General features: G+C 32.4%; 1 protein-coding gene across 1 annotated transcript; it reads left to right on the top strand.

Annotated features, from left to right (window-relative positions):
- Window positions 1-9,546: 9,546 nt before the first annotated feature.
- LOC112733324 (protein neprosin) lies at window positions 9,547-13,222 on the top strand. Its single transcript, XM_025782252.3, has 7 exons — window positions 9,547-9,992; window positions 10,618-10,704; window positions 10,853-11,101; window positions 11,204-11,368; window positions 11,449-11,502; window positions 11,585-11,731; window positions 12,393-13,222. Exons 1-7 carry the CDS (start codon window positions 9,834-9,836, stop codon window positions 12,768-12,770), a joined length of 1,239 nt encoding a protein of 412 aa, XP_025638037.1. The 5' UTR covers window positions 9,547-9,833; the 3' UTR covers window positions 12,771-13,222.
- The last annotated feature ends 3,315 nt before the right edge of the window (window positions 13,223-16,537 follow it).

Here is a 16,537-nt window from a genome sequence, read left to right as displayed (position 1 = left end):
CATCTGGAAAAGACCCTCATTCATACACTCAGAGGTTAGATCAGATTCTTGCTAACATTTGCCTTTCCGGAGCTCAGTGGAGGAGGGATTCTAGAGGTCAGCCATACCAGCTGGGTAGGTATGACCTCAATCCAGCTGCTCGAGGATGGTTAGAGTTCATCCAACGCTCTATCCTTCTTATGAGTAACCGTTCTGAGGTTACAGTTGAGCGATCAGTGATGATTCATTGTAGCATGCTCGAAAATGAGGTAGAGGTGTACGAGGTGATCCCTCATGTGTTCTACAAGATAGCTAACAAGTCTCCTACCTCTGCGAGACTGGCTTTTTCTCACCTCATCTATCGCCTTTGTGCAACAGTTAGAGCTCACATTGATGGAGATACCCCGATCGATATTGATAGACCGATCACTAGGAGGGGGTATGGAGCACGTTCGCTAAGGAGCTCGGGCATGGACCACAGCAGGGGCCAGTTCCACCGCCTCTACAAGATCTTCTGAAGATGCCTCAGGGAGTCTATTTCCCTCTCCGTGATTACTGGGACCAGTTGACCACATCCATAGGAGAGCTGACATCATATATTGATCAGTTGAGGATAGAGCATCAGGATCACTCTGACCTTCTCCACCAGCTGATAGAGGAGCAGAGGAGGTAGGGGCACGACATAGAGGAGCTGAAGCACCAGCGAGGATTCCCCGGAGGGAGCAGCAGCCACCATGACTGAGGTGGTTGAGTTTGATTCTACTTTCCCTTATCTTATTTCTGTTTTTCAATATTTCACTCTATTTTCTATTTTCTATGATAAGTTTGCATGATCACTAGTAGGATTTTCTTACTTTCTAGCTAGTTGTTTATCTTAGTACTTTATGTTTATGTCTTAAAAGATGTCTCATGTATTGCGCACTGAGCTTGAATAAAAATCAAAAGAAAAAGAAGTAGTAAACTACATGAGATTTGAGTTATATATATAATATATTTTGAATTGTTCTAAGTTACTTTGATGTGGTGGCACTATCTCTATTTCTAAATGTATGAATTAACTGTGCATATTTGATATTGGAGTTGAGAATATTGGTTCTTAAGGAACAGGAACTTAGAAAAGTATTATTGATTCTCTAAAATAAGTAAAAAATTGATTCTTGAAGTAAAACCAACAGCAAAAAGAAAAAGAAAAGAAAATCAAAAGAAAAAGATCCAAGGTTTTGAGCATCAATGGTTAGGAGGGTCAAAACTGATCTAAAAGCTCAAAAGAGGGGTTTCTCCTAACCATGTGCTTGTGGTATGAAAGTGTCAAGTAACCCTTGAGACTAAACACCTAAAGTCATGACCCATTGCTGTTACAGAGTATGCCAAAGGCTCTGAGCACCACTGTTTGGGAGAAATAAAAAGAAAAATTAGAACTCAAAGAGTTCCCCAGTTAAGTGCTTGTGGTGTTCTTGTATCAAGGTAAGCTTGAAGACAAAACACTAAGAGTTACGGCTAGGCTCAAGGTGCAAAGCACCAAAGAAAAAAAAGAAAAAGCTGTCTTCAAGAATCAATTAGAGCCTAAAGAGGAGAATCTATAATACCATCCGAGTTCTAAATCTAAAGGATACCACTATTTCTGAGCTTCACAAGATAGTGAGATGTCGAAACTATTTAGAGTTAGAGTGTCATCAGCCCCACTCAGTAACTAGACGTGAGCTTAATTGACAACTCAAGTCTTAAGTATTTTCTCTTCTTGGTCCTATATTATTTTGGTTGTGCTTGAGGACAAGCAACAGTTTAAGTTTGGTGTTGTGATGCGTGAGTATCTTATACCCTTTTTTCCCTTAGTTTTCTAGTTATTTTTAGTTAGAATTTATTAATTTTTATATTATTTTAGTGCAAAAATCTTCTTTGGATGCTACTTTGAGTTGTTTTAATATTTTTATGAATTAAGGTAAAATTCGGAGCAATTTGGCAGAGTTTTGAGCTAAAAAAGAGAAGTTGGCAGCATCCCCCCTGGGCGCCAAACGCCCAGCTGGCGTTTCGCACCAGCAAGGCTACAATCTAGCATCGTTGCTACCCCCCCCCCCTCTAGGGCGCTAAATGCCAAATAGCGCCCATTTGGCGTTTAGCGCCGGGGCAGGAAGTCCGAATTCACTCTCTTTGGGCATCTTAAGTGCATTTAGCATTTATTAGTCATATTTTATTTTCTTTTTGTAATTTTTATTTACAAAAAATATCTTTTAGTTTTATGATTTATTATATTATTTTATTTCTGAATCAAATTAGGTTAGTATAAAAGGGAAAAGATTCACCCTTTGTGGGGATCTTCTCTATCTTCCACACATTTCACTTTTCGGAGCCCTAGTTTTCTCTAAAAGTTATGAGCAACTAAACCTCTTTAGTTAAGGTTAGGAGCTCTATTTATTTCTATGGATTAAGACTATTGCTTTTTTATTTTAATTAATATTTTGATTCAGTTTCAAGGATTATTTTCGTTCTTAATCTTATGAATCTGGGTGGAACGAGAGTATGACCCTTATTCTACATGAGTTCTTATGATTCTCGAGAGAGTTATCTCGCTTGAACAACAGTTTGAAAACAAATTCCTCCTAAATTGCTAATTACATGAACTAATTGGGATATGTGATATATAATCCTGTTAGTTTTGGGTAATTAGGATTTTTATGGCCATAAACTAGATTTTGAACTTGAGAGTGGCCGTTAATGAAGGTTAGAGGAGACTGAATCACTAAGAGATTAGGGTTTAGTCATTTACAGTTTGCCATGAAATAAATCATGCATTGTTAAAATAGTTGGTAAGAACTTTTAATCTGGAAAAGTAAACATCTTCGAAGTCTTAACTGTTTTCTCTCATTGTTTTTACACCAAACCTTTTATTTTCTCTCTTTATTCTCTTGTTTATTGTTTTATGCGAATTACACCATCAAACGACTTTTTCTATTTGCCTAACTAAGCCAATTGGATAACCATTATTGCTCAGTCTGACAATCCTCGTGGGATCAACCCTCACTCACCTGAGGTATTACTTGGATGACCCGGTACACTTGCCGGTTAAGTTGTATGAGTTCACAATTTGCATACCAACCACTCAGGTTGTTGCTCATACTGGCATATCTCCCCCTCTGCAGTGTGTCTTCGCTACTAGTAGCAGCTGTCGCGTGTTCTCTCATCCCCGTCATCACATCACCGCTGTAGGAAGAAGGTGCACGAGTGACGCAATCGTGCGCGATCCCCATTGTGTTGTTGCCGGTGTCTCGCGATCAACCTTGTGTCGTTGCTACTGTCTCACGCCACTCTTCCCTTGCGTTGTTGCTACTGTGTCGTGCGCCTTCTCCCGTGGAGTTACTGCTGCTGCATTGTGCCGTGTTGTCGTTCTGAGGCGCCATGATTTCTGCGGCTTCGTCCTGCGATGCGCTACCGCCGAACGCCACCACGAGTCCCCCACTGTCCATGCAGAGCCGTCGAAGACGTCGTCGCCGACCACCCCAAATGTTTTGGATGTTTTTTTTTCTAAATTCTATATGATTCTTTTTACTAGTTTTAGATGATTATTTTTTTGATGTTTTGAATGTTTCTTCTTTTTTGGAATTTGGATAATTTTTTTAATAGTTTTAAATGTTTCTTTCTTAGTTTTTGGATGTTCTTTTTTTAATATTTTTTGAATGTCTTGTTTTGTTATTTTTTAAAATTATCGGATATCTATTTTTTATTAAGTTTTGGATGTTTGTTTTTATTACTTTCGGATGTTTTGGAATTTTTAAAACAACTTTCGATTTTTTAAAATAAATCTTTAAAATGAATTTTGGAATGTTTAAAATGGTTTTAAATGTTTTTTCTTTTTTAGATTTTTGGATGTTTCTTTTCCGTCGCGAGTGGAGGAGCCGTGGTGATACACGTCACGACGGAGAGATTGAAGGTGGTCAGTGAAAATGTGGGAGAGGGATTAGGATTTGTCACGTGGATGTGAAAAGGGGAATTAGGGTTTGCGTGGTAAATGGTAAAAGGTAAAAGGTGAATTAGATTAAGAGGAGGTAAATGGATCGGGATGTTTTTTCATATTTAGTGGGTCTTGAGCTGTAGCCCAGTAAGGATATTGGCTGGTCTTGTTCGCACCTCTTGTTAGTTACCTAGCAGAATTGATCTTGCTCACAGTACATTATAAACTGATCTCTATATAATTTTATTTTTAACAAATATGACATTGTCGACTTATAGTTCATAATTTTGACGAGTGAACTACCAACTCGACTTTCACAAAGGACAACGTGATCCCTAACGAAAAAAAGAACCACTTCGATCCCTGTCCCTGATCTCCGTGAGACAACGCGACCCTTCTATAAGTTTTGTTATCAAACGCTAACAGATGTTACTGATCTGACACGTTTAGATGGTGAGATGGAAGTTAATTGCCAACATGGATAGTTAGAAAAGAACAGGGATCGATTTGTCCCAAAATTCAAATTTGTTTGAGATCTATTTGTTCCATTCATTTAGACAAAATGACATCGTTTTAATGCCAAATTAGTCAAGGACCTATTTGTCCTAAAAAATTTTGATACAATGTTTTTTTAAGTTATTTTTTTATTATATTAATATTTTTTTTTCAATAAATTCTTAAATATATAGTATAAGTACAAACTAATTAATAAATTATTCGAATTTAAAAATATCATTTACTATAGAATTACATAAATAATTCTCAATAAAATTTTTAAATATATAAATAATAAAATTAGAATGCAGTTAATAAATTAGTAATAATAATTCTATGATGTATTATTAGTTTTATGATCTAGAATTCTAGATAATTTAAACAATAAAGTAGAAATTAATAAATACATTATTTAACATATGTGTAATAATAATAATAATAATAATAATAATAATAATAATAATAATAATATAATTAAAGAGTGATAACTTATGATGAATTTTAAGAGTTATACTGTTTGTATATATATATAGCCATATATAAAGTGATAATCTCTTATATATAACAAAAAAACTAAATTAATGAAAACTAAATAATAAAGTAAAATCACAAATCTAGTACACCAATTAACCTAAAAGCAAAATTATGTAAAAATAAAAATTTTTATTTTTATTTTAATGTTTCAATAATTTCGGTAAATTATGTGACAAATGATTCTTGTGGTTGATTTAAAAAGTTTATTATGGCACATGAAAGATTTTTAATTTTTTAAACTTAGAAGACAATAAATCATTATTTCATATTTGTAAGTTTAGAAAAAATAGAGAGAGTTTGAGAGAATAAAAAAGATATAAAATCAAATAAGTGAAAAAAATAGGAACAAAAAATTGATAATTAAAAAAGAAAAATATTTATTTATGAGATATAAAAAAAATTGATAAGTGTCGATTTTATTGAATTAAGAGGATAATTAAGTTTATTATTGAATTCTCCCAATCATTTCTCGTTTATTTAATTTCTATAATAATGTATCAAGTATTATTAATTAGTTTATATTTATTATACTATACGATCAAGAATTTATTAAAAAAAATACTAATATAATAAATATCACAATAATAAAAAAATAATTTAAAAAAATATTATATCAATTTTTTTAAGATAAATAAATTCTTAACAAATAAACCAATTTAGCATTAAAATAACATTATTTTGTCTAAATAAATGGAACAAATAGATTCTTAACGAATTTAAATTTTAGAATAAATTGACCTTTGATCTTTTCTAACCATCATTTAACATTCACCTTATCAATTTAACGTGTTAAATTAATAATTTTCGTTAACGTTTGATAATAAAATTTATAAAAAAAAATTATGTTAAACAAAAACTGAAATGATTTTTTTTAATAAAAAATCGCTTTGTCTTTCGTGAGAAAAGACCAGACGAATATGTAGTTGTTCTAATTTTGACATAATGACATTTTATTAAACTACATTCTATGTGACATGTCCTATGTGAATAAATAGCATGAAAACTCATGATTTCATCTGTAAGTTATATATTATATTAGCGTGAAATTTTGAAGTTTTCGAGTTATTTGTGTTTGCAAAAGATTTGTTTATGCTTATAGAACGATGAAGCTAAGATTGCAGTATATATGATTAGTGGAAATTAAAAAAAGGCAAAATAATAATGGAATATGATGATTCAAAGGAGAAAAAAAAAACATAATTTAGAATTGGAACAAAGGAATCTTTGTCTTTAGATTAGCATGAAATTAAAAAACAATTAAGAACACACATGATCGTGGACGAGACGCAAGTTGCAGTGATTCCCTGATAAGTGTACAATGAGTCAATGACCATGCAATTTCAGTGAAATATTATCATTGGATTCCCCCTACAAATCATTTTAAAAAAAATTAATCAATACCTTATTCACAGAAAATGGACCCACTTACTCATTCGTTAATTAACTATTGATGATTTATTAATCAACATGATTAGCTTTTCATACTTTTTATTTTCAGTAAATTGGGTCGCTTAACATATAATATATGAAAATTTAAATTTGAGATAAGTATTGTTTTGTTTCTAACGTTGAGGGTTAGAATCGAAACTGTTCCCAACATAATTTTTTATTTAGAATCATTTTAACATTTTTTTCGTATTAAAATCGTCATTTTTAATAAAATTTTTAATTTTATTCCTAAATACCCCTATTTAATAAAAAAATTATAAAATTTAAAAAAAAAAAAAAGAAAAGAAGCCGTTTGGGGGGATGGGGAGAGAAAGGAAAAGGGTACATGAAGGGGGGAGGGGAGAAAAAGGGGAAAAGAAGAGGGGGAAGGGGAAGAGGAAGGGAGGGGAGGGGGACGGCGCCGGCGAAGCTTGGAGCTGTCGTCGCCGAAAGAAAGAAGAAAGGAGAGAGGGACTACGACAGGGGAGAAGAGAAGAGGGAAAGGTGATGCGTCGGCGCTGCTAGGGTTCGCCGCCGTCGTCAGATCGTCATTGGGAGACCACGCCGCTGAGTCGTCGCCGCCGATTTGCCCACAAGCTGCCGTCGGGGAAGCGCCGGTGGTTCTGTTTCAGCTTCTGCATCTGCTTCTTCTTCTGAATCTACTTCTTCTTCTACTTCTTCTGCTTCGGCTTTTGCATCTGCTTCTTCTTCTTGCTTCGACTTCTGTTCTTTGCTTTGGCCTCTGTTTTTTTGCTTCTGCTTGAGCTTCTGCTTCTATGACTGCTTCTGTTTTTACTTTTAATTCTGATTTTAATTTGTTGTTTTCTGATTTTATTGTTGTTGTATGTTGATTTGATTGTTGAATTTGTGTTGATTTGTTGAATTTGTGTTGATTTCATTGATCTTGTTATTCTTGGTGGTGGAAGTGTTGGTGCTGGTGGGAGGTAAAGGTGCTGGTAGTGGTGGAGGATATTTTTGTCCAGAAAAAGTTAAAAGGACGATTTTAAAACGAAAAAAAAAACATTAAGGATAATTCTAAATAAAAAATTACGTTAGAGACTGTTTCGATTCTAAACCCTCAACTTGGAACTAAAACAATACTTATTCCTTTAAATTCTAATTACACATAAATACTTGAGAGTTTATGTAATTAAGATATGGGTTAAAAAAAGGTGCAAAATTTAAAATATTAAAATATTTATTGTGTATTTGTGAAAATAAAAAGTTGAAAACCTTTTTTAATAATAACTTCATCATATGAGTTTATCAAATATGTGTCAATAGCACATGTTAAAATTACTAATTAAAATTTTTATAAAAAATTTAAAATTTAAAATTTTTAAATATTTATTATATATTTATTGAAATAAAAAATTTATTTTTTAATAATAATTTTATGATGTGTCCTTATCTTAAGAGTATATGTCAACAAAATCTTTAAGATATAAATGTCTTCAAATACAAACATAGTAGAATAACACTAAAGTTGGAACGAAAACAAAAGTAGGTCTTTTTAAGTTCATAAAAAGGAGGGGTTGTAGTCCCAAATGTCCTAAAAGCTAAGAATAATTTGATGTTGTAAGGCACGTTACAAAATAAATACACATTTAATTTAATCGATTACTCTCTCGTGTGAAATGAATAATAATTGGAACAAATTTGAAACGAAAAAGGATAAAACGGTAAAGTGGCTAACCCTAAGGGTCGTTTAATAAATACACACAGTATAATACGATAAAAAAGAATGCATAGTGCGTCTATTGAAACGACAAAAGTAGCTTAGAGTGAAGACTGAAGACACAACACATTCATGAAAAAATGCATTAAAAATACGAATGCACAGACCCACATATTCTTCGTTTTTATCCTTTTATTAAAAATAAACTTTTCCCCATGCTTTTTGGTTTTCCCCCTCGTGCAATTTCTAAGGTTAATTTTCTTTTAATACATTTTTTTCAACGTCTGATTAATATATTCCAATATTTTTTTCGGGTACGAATATTTGTGATGGAATTGAAGATGATGATGGTTGTGTCATGTGATGTTCCACCTTCAACGTTTCGCTTTACTGTGAACAACTGAACACTGTTATGACATGAAAAAGGAGAGGGAAAAATGACAAGGTAGTAGGGAGAGCTAGAAGGTGATTCTCCTTAATTTATTAATAATTAATATTTCTTTAGATTATAATAATATTTTAAATGTTAATTTTAAAATTTATTTTCATTGATTTGCCTTACAAAACTAAACTATTTCTTTTATTTAAAATCTTATATTAAAATTTGTTAAATTATATGATTCATAGTTTTGGTCTTGGTTATAGCTCTACTATTAAGTGCAACTGACCAAAATTAAGAAAATTAGATGTCACATATTAACATCAACGCATGGTGGATTGAACTAATAAGTATTTTCTAATATTCGCATTTTGAATACCGAAAAAATGACTAAGGCACATGTTCAGTTAGCAAGTTAGCATTTTAGGTTAACAGTAGGCCTATACATTTTTTTAGTGTATATTAGGAAAAATTTCAAATGTATCGAGCAACACCGGTATTCTAATTGTTTTAACCGTTGATTTCAATTAATATATATTATATATATTATTTACTTAGAATTTAATTTCCATTATATAAATAATTAATTATGTATTATTATAGTAAAAATAATTAATTTTAAATTTATTATTTAAAAAATAATTTAAATATAATAATATAAAATTCTCTACACAATTAGTATATTGAAATTATTATTAGTCTTAATCTTACATATTATATGACATGTCATGGCACTTCATATATTTTTTCGGTTATGAACAATTAATTAATAGTTAATAAAATTAAATATTATTATTTTTATTCTAATGATCTTATTATTTTTTTTATAAATTTATACAAATATATAATACAAAAAATTATATCTAAAATAACATTATGGAATTATCATTTCGTTAATAATATTGTTAACATAATAATAATAATAATGTTTTCATAAAGTGAAAAGAGAAAATCTATTCTTCAAAAAAAGGCAATCTTTCTTTCATTTTAATAAATTTAACTTTAATGCGTATAAAATATTTTATATAATTATATAATTATGTTTATTTTTTTAAATAATTATTTATATATTTAATATAAAAAGTAAAAACGTTACTAATTTGATGCATGTCTAAAACGAAGGGGCATCAAAATTAAATTAATTTTAACAAAAGAGAAGAAAGTGAGATGAATAAAAGAAAGGAGATAGCTTAATGTGAAGTGAGAGTGGGGGAGTGAGTGGCTTCCTTCATAGAAAGCGGAGCAGCACAAAAAAGTGAGGTCTCCATTGTTTTCCATTGGATTTTTGCGTTGCGTTGCATTCTCCAATGCTTTCTCTCAACACCCTCCAACACAACCCCTAACCCTGCATCTCCGTTTTCCTTCTTCTTCTTCTTCTTTCAAAGCAAGCAGCTATGGCTTCTTCAGTAGTGTTGTTTTCTCTGTTGTTATTGTTGTTGTTGGGTCTCTTTAGTTCTCACTCCTGTGCTGCTAGGCTCGGTGGTTCAAGACAGAAGCTTGAAGTCAATAGGCATTTGAATCGCTTGAATAAGCCTCCTGTTAAGACCATTCAGGTCTTCTTCTTCTTCTTCTTCTTCTTCCCTTTTTGGTTTCCCCCAAAAGAAAAAAAAATGTTTTTAATTAGGGTTTTTCTTTTTCCTCCCAAAGAATAGTTTGGTTTTGAAGAAAAAATATTATTTTTTTATTTGGGTAAGCTAAAGGGGGTGATGTTGTGTTTGAACAGTGATTTGTGTGGCTTTCAGATATTTTTCACTCAGGAATCAAAATAATCTTTGGCTCCTACTGTTTATTTTTTTGACGTATTTCCTCCCCGGATTGTATAAAAAAAATGTAGATCTTTTATGTTGACATTTTGATTTCTTCAAGCTATGTTCTATACTTCTATGTTTTTAATATTTTCTTCTACCTGTTCATACTTCTTATTTCCTGGAAAAAGAAAAATTCCCTTTGTCTAAGAAATTATTGGCTGGATTCTGAAGCAGTAGCAACTAGAAAGTACTGGAAGGAAAGAACTTGGGCGATGATTTTCTTTTCTTGGCATTCCCCACTTTTTATCAAAATCACCTACTGAACATTAGAAAAAATGGAAATATAATTAACGAAGCTTTGCTTTGAATATTTTATTTTGCTTAGTATTTTTTTTTGTAGTGTTAATAGTGTGATTTATGGATTGTGCAGAGTCCAGATGGGGATTTCATAGATTGTGTGCATATCTCTAAGCAACCGGCTTTTGATCATCCTTTCCTTAAAGATCACAAAATTCAGGTCCATATTATCTTCACACAGAATCTAATCTTTGGTTTATTCTCTCCTATTATTATTACTATTATTATTATTATTATCAGTTTTTTTCTTAAACTTTTATGTTTGTTTTTCCCTAACACTGGATTGCATTATTGGTTAATTGATTTAGATGAGGCCTAGTTTCCACCCTGAAGGGCTATTTGATGAGAACAAGGTTTCTGAAAAACCCAAAGAGAAGATTAATCAGCTGTGGCATGTGAATGGGAAATGCCCCGAAGACACAATACCAATTCGGAGAACAAAGGAAGAGGATGTCCTTAGAGCTAGCTCAGTTAAAAGATATGGAAGGAAGAAGCACAGGTCAATCCCGAAGCCTAGGTCAGCACAACCTGATCTTATTAACCAGAGTGGTCATCAGGTATTATCGATTGTTCCTCTTAATTTTTTTTTTTCAATTTTGATGTTTTCTATTTTATAATTGGCATTGGTCTAATTTACTTGCTGGTTGTTGTTGATTCAGCATGCAATAGCATATGTTGAAGGGGACAAGTACTATGGAGCAAAAGCCACTATTAATGTGTGGGAACCTAAGATTCAGCAGGCGAATGAGTTCAGCTTGTCGCAGCTCTGGATATTAGGAGGCTCGTTCGGCCAAGATCTTAACAGCATTGAAGCTGGCTGGCAGGTATGCTAAGAAAGAAATTGATTTTTGAAGTCCACATTTAGTTTGTATAAATTCTGATGCCTATTTATTGATGATAACAGGTTAGCCCTGATTTATACGGCGATAACAACACTCGGTTATTCACCTACTGGACAGTAAGTATTTACCTTTTAACCTTTCCTATATTCATATATTGCTTTTATTTTGCAATCAAACCTCACATGCTATGTTCTACAGAGTGATGCATATCAAGCTACAGGTTGCTACAATCTTCTTTGCTCAGGATTTATTCAGGTCAACAGCGAAATATCAATGGGTGCAAGCATATCTCCGGTTTCTGCTTACAGAAACTCCCAGTATGATATCAGCATCCTTATCTGGAAGGTAAAAATCCCAAAAAAAAGGTCATCACATTATCTATCTGCGAACATAAGCACCGGGTAATCATCTTCCCAGCTAGTGTTTGTTTGGCTTTGGGACCGATTTAATAATGTCCATGAGTGCTTGGATTCATTTTTTCTTCTATAGGTATAAGACATGTCATGTGGAAGAGTCAAGTTGTCAGTTTATAACATGTTATAGGTTTGATTGGAATCTTAAATTCTTCATATTTTCACCCATCAACTGACCAGTAAAAAAGACATTTTAGCCAGTATTGTTGGCAGCATAGTTGGAAATTAGAATCATCTTTGTAGGATCCTAAGGATCCATTTATTTCTTTTCTCATCTCCTTTTTGAAATTTGATCATGATAATGGACCCCAACTGTAATTGATGAGTGGGGCAAAGCAACTGTGATGAACTTGCTTATGTACTAACACCGATGATTGCGCAATGCGGAAACACATTTACACCACTAGCAACAGTTTGTATAAGATATTCACATGTTCTTTTAGGCATCATTTAGTAATTGTTTCAGGACAGAAAATACAAAGACACAGACGGCCCATCACGAAACGGACCCTCTCTTTAAACCATCAAATTCGTTAATGGTATTAAGTATTAAACCTTTTCTATTTTCTCTTTTTTTTTTTTTTTCCATGTAGGATCCAAAAGAGGGACACTGGTGGATGCAATTTGGGAATGACTATGTATTGGGATATTGGCCTTCATTCTTGTTCTCATACTTGGCAGACAGTGCCTCCATGATTGAATGGGGTGGTGAGGTTGTGAATTCTGAGCCTGATGGCCAACACACTTCAACTCAAATGGGAAGTGGCCATTTCCCTGAAGAGGGTTTTGGAAAATCAAGCTACTTCAAGAACATTCAAGTGGTTGATAGCTCCAACAATCTCAAAGCTCCAAAGGGACTTGGAACCTTCACTGAGCAATCAAATTGCTATGATGTTCAAACAGGAAGTAATGGTGACTGGGGACATTACTTCTACTATGGAGGACCTGGTAAAAACCCTAATTGTCAATGAGGCTAAAAAAAATCCAAGATGAAGGGAAAAAAATTGAAAAAAGAAAATGCAAATTATCCTAGCCTAGTCTTCTCCCTTGTATCATTATTAAACCCTAATGTTAAATCCCCGTTCTTTTTTCTTTTCTTTCTATCCTCTTCTCTTGTATACCCTTTTTTTTTTCTAGTGGAAAGTTTTGTTTTTTTTTTCTTTTGTTAAAAATATTGAACGATTCTCCATGTAAGGTTAGTGGGTAAGTGTGGCTAAGTTTCTTAAAAGCCTAAAGAAACAAAGGCCTTTAACATCCTTTGTATTTTTATTTGTTTGCTTGTCAATGACAATTAAGTGATCAAATCCTTCACCTAATGTCATTTTTGTAATTTACTGAAACTAGCTACAACAATTAGTTATTGATCTTGTTTCTTCATGGTCTATATTATGAAACAATCCCCATGCTTGGATTGGAGTTTCTAGTTTCAGGTTTCAATTTTTTTATTTGCCAATAGTATTCGAATCTTATTACTAATATTAAACATTTGATAATGTAATTAGAGAAACCTTGGTTATATTTCTCCGGTTAGGAATATCAATCAATTAATTAGATTAAAGCTAAGTTGGCGTAGGCCAAGGAGGAAAATGAAAAAAATTAATTAATTAAAAAACATTTTTATTTAATTTGGATTGGAAAAAAAGTAGCAAACTATGCATGTGAGTGGCTGACAGCACTTTTGTTTGCATATCAACTTTTTTGGAAAAGGGGGGCCACTTCCACAACGTTACATCAAACCTGCAAAATCAATCCCCATTTCACAATTAAAGCCTGTCAAACACTCAAACATGCTCCGCCAAAAAGTCTTAGCCCCACTAATTTCTATTTGGACCTAATTATAAAATTATTATTATGCTAATGTTAATAGTCAATTGAGTAAGTCAACAAAAAAACTCTAAATCAATTCTTAAAAAATTTATAGTCGGATATTTTAATCATTAATAAATGTTACTCATTAATCAGTTCTCAAATTTTTATTTCGTTTAGACAATTCAATCCCAAAATCATACTATTCGTCTTTATAAAAAAAAATTATCTAAAAATTTTAAAAATTCTTAAGAAGTTATATGGTTAATTTTTTTTAATATTGCTCAAAGATGTGTTACACTATGTTATTTAGCTTTACATGAGTTTTATCCTACTATACAAAACTTGTTCACTTGTCAGAAGATACAAAACGTTGATGCCATTTTGTGTAAAGAATTTTTTTTATTTATTTAAAATAAAAAAACAATATTGTCGTTTTGTGTTTAACTTTTTTATTTTAATTATGAAAGTAAAAACTGGCATCGCCATTTTGTTATTTTAATAAATTTAAAAATTAAAATTAGTCAAAACGTCACTAATGTGTTGTAATAAAGTGAAAAAATTAATGACGTTTTGTGTTCATAGAAATAAAAAATAGGAAAAAAGATAGATAGATCCTGACTTTTTAAATTTTTGACAAATACATTTCTAACAAAATTTAAATACAAAAAAGTTCATGACTTTAACAAACGGAGGACAATTTAGTCCTTCCGTCTATTTGCCTCTCATACACCAAACAGAACTGGCTGACGTGGCTGAAATGGTGTCCAGGTGTTCGTTACGGTGCCACGCTGGAAGGAGAATAAAGTTCGAAGGACAAATAAGTCCTTGACGTCATTTTGCAAATAAAGTTCGAAGGATAAATAGGTCATTGAGAATTTAGTTCATTATACTTCTATTATTCTTCTATTATAGTTCAAACTGCCAACTGCACATGCATATGAAATCTTCTTCATTTTTACTTTCTCTTTCTCACTTGTAGGACATTGTCACGAACTCAGCTTGAAATGACTAGCAAGTGGAGTACTAACAAGTTTGGAATTACTCATGCTAAACCTCTCTAAAACCTTCTCAATATACTTCTGCTGCGATATAACCACAATTTTCCATTCTTCCTGTCACGAGTGATACTCAAACCAAGAATTTTCTTTGCAGGACCTAAATCCTTCTTAGCAAAGGAACTGTTCAAGTCTTTCTTAAGACTTTCAATCTTCTTAGTGTCATGACCAACAATCAACATGTCATAAACATAAAGCAAGAGAATTATAAAATCACTATCAGAGAATTTCTTAACATATACACAATGATCAGAAGTCTTACTATACCCATGACTTTCCATGAAAGAATCAAATTTCGTGTAACATTGCATTGGCACTTGTTTCAACCCATATAAGCTCTTCTTCAACTTGCATATAAGGTGCTCCTTTCTTTTAACCTCAAAATCCTCTGGTTACTCTATATAAATTTCTTTATCTATGTCACCATGAAGGAATGTAGTCTTCACATCAAGCTGCTCAACCTCTAAATTCAAGCTAGCCGCCAATCCAATCACAACTCGAATAGAGGACATCTTCACAACTGGAGATAAAATCTCATCAAAATCAATACATTTCTTATGCTCAAAACCTTTCACAACCAATCGAAATTTGTACCTTGGCCATGAGATATTTTCATCCACTTTCAATTTGAACACATATTTATTCTTCAATGCTCTCTTACCCTTCGGTAGCATCACCAATTCAAATGTATGATTCTCATGCAAGGATTTCATTTCTTCTTGCAAGGCCTTCAACCAATCTTTCTTATGCTCATCAGACATAGCTTCCTGATAGCTTTCTGGCTCCCCAGTCTCAATGTTCATCACATACTCATGAGGAGAGTATTTCTGAGAAGGATGACGCTCTCTAGTAGATCTTCTCAATTTAGGCTCAACTGATGGTTCAGGTAGAACTTCAACATCTGGTGGAACTTCTACATCTGGCACCTCAGGTTGAGGTGTAGGTTCATCATGCAAATCATCACCATCATTATCAACTTGTACATCTCCCCCATCAATAGGAGGTCTAGTGAAAGGACCAGGTTCATCATCAGTAGAACGTCTAACAGTTATTGTTGACTTATCTGTCTTTTCAAGGTCTTCAATAGTTTGGTCTTAAAGAAAAATCACATCTCGACTTCTAGTTATCTTCTTGATCACCGGATCCCATAATCTGTAACCAAAGTCTTCGTGACCATAACCCATGAAAATACACTACTTTTACTTTCCATAGCACACGTAGGTATGTTGCGTCTTCTTCTTTTTCTTTTCCTTTTTCGTTATCGTCATCACCAATAACACCAATATTTTGCTAACATCTTTATTAGTTCTGATTTTTTCTGATGCCATTATTAAATAATTTTGATTCATTTTTTAGTTTATTTCGGTTCATTTGTGTGTTAATTGAGTTTCACTTGATATTGCTAATAAGTATTGACTAAATTTTTTATTCTTTAATTTTAACTGTTTGTTCAAATTTGAATTGAATTCGGTTCATTTGTGAATTGAGTTAGATTCACTTGATACTACTTTTAAGTATTCACCAAATCTGTTATTCCTTAAGAAATTCAATTCATCTCTTAGTTTAATGAAGTTCATTTGCATTCACTTTTTGTTCAAATCTAAACTGAATTCGGTTCATTTACAAATTGAGTTAGGTTCACTTGATACTATTTTTAAGTATTCACCAAATATGTTATTCCTTAAGAAATTTGTTTCATCTCTTAGTTTAATTGAACTCATTTGCATGCAGAAATGAATTGAAATGTGCTTTTCTTGCTGATTGAATGTTGATCACTTTTTGTTCAAATCTGAACCGAATTTGGTTCATTTATGAATTGAGTTAGGTTTACTTGATACTATTTTTAAGTACTTACCAAATCTGTTATTCCTTAA

Source organism: Arachis hypogaea, chromosome 13 (genome assembly GCF_003086295.3).
Source record: "Arachis hypogaea cultivar Tifrunner chromosome 13, arahy.Tifrunner.gnm2.J5K5, whole genome shotgun sequence".
In the NCBI taxonomy this organism is placed as follows: Eukaryota; Viridiplantae; Streptophyta; class Magnoliopsida; order Fabales; family Fabaceae; genus Arachis; species Arachis hypogaea.
This window is presented reverse-complemented; position numbering and strand designations above follow the sequence as displayed.

What these genes read in the sequence shown, in the direction of transcription:
- LOC112733324 (XM_025782252.3), top strand. Translation starts at nt 9,834, where the DNA reads ATGGCTTCTTCAGTAGTGTTGTTTTCTCTGTTGTTATTGTTGTTGTTG. An exon ending in TTAAAGATCACAAAATTCAG is followed by an intron (nt 10,705 to 10,852) that starts GTCCATATTATC and finishes TAATTGATTTAG; the next exon opens with ATGAGGCCTAGTTTCCACCC. An exon ending in TCAGCATCCTTATCTGGAAG is followed by an intron (nt 11,732 to 12,392) that starts GTAAAAATCCCA and finishes TTTTCCATGTAG; the next exon opens with GATCCAAAAGAGGGACACTG.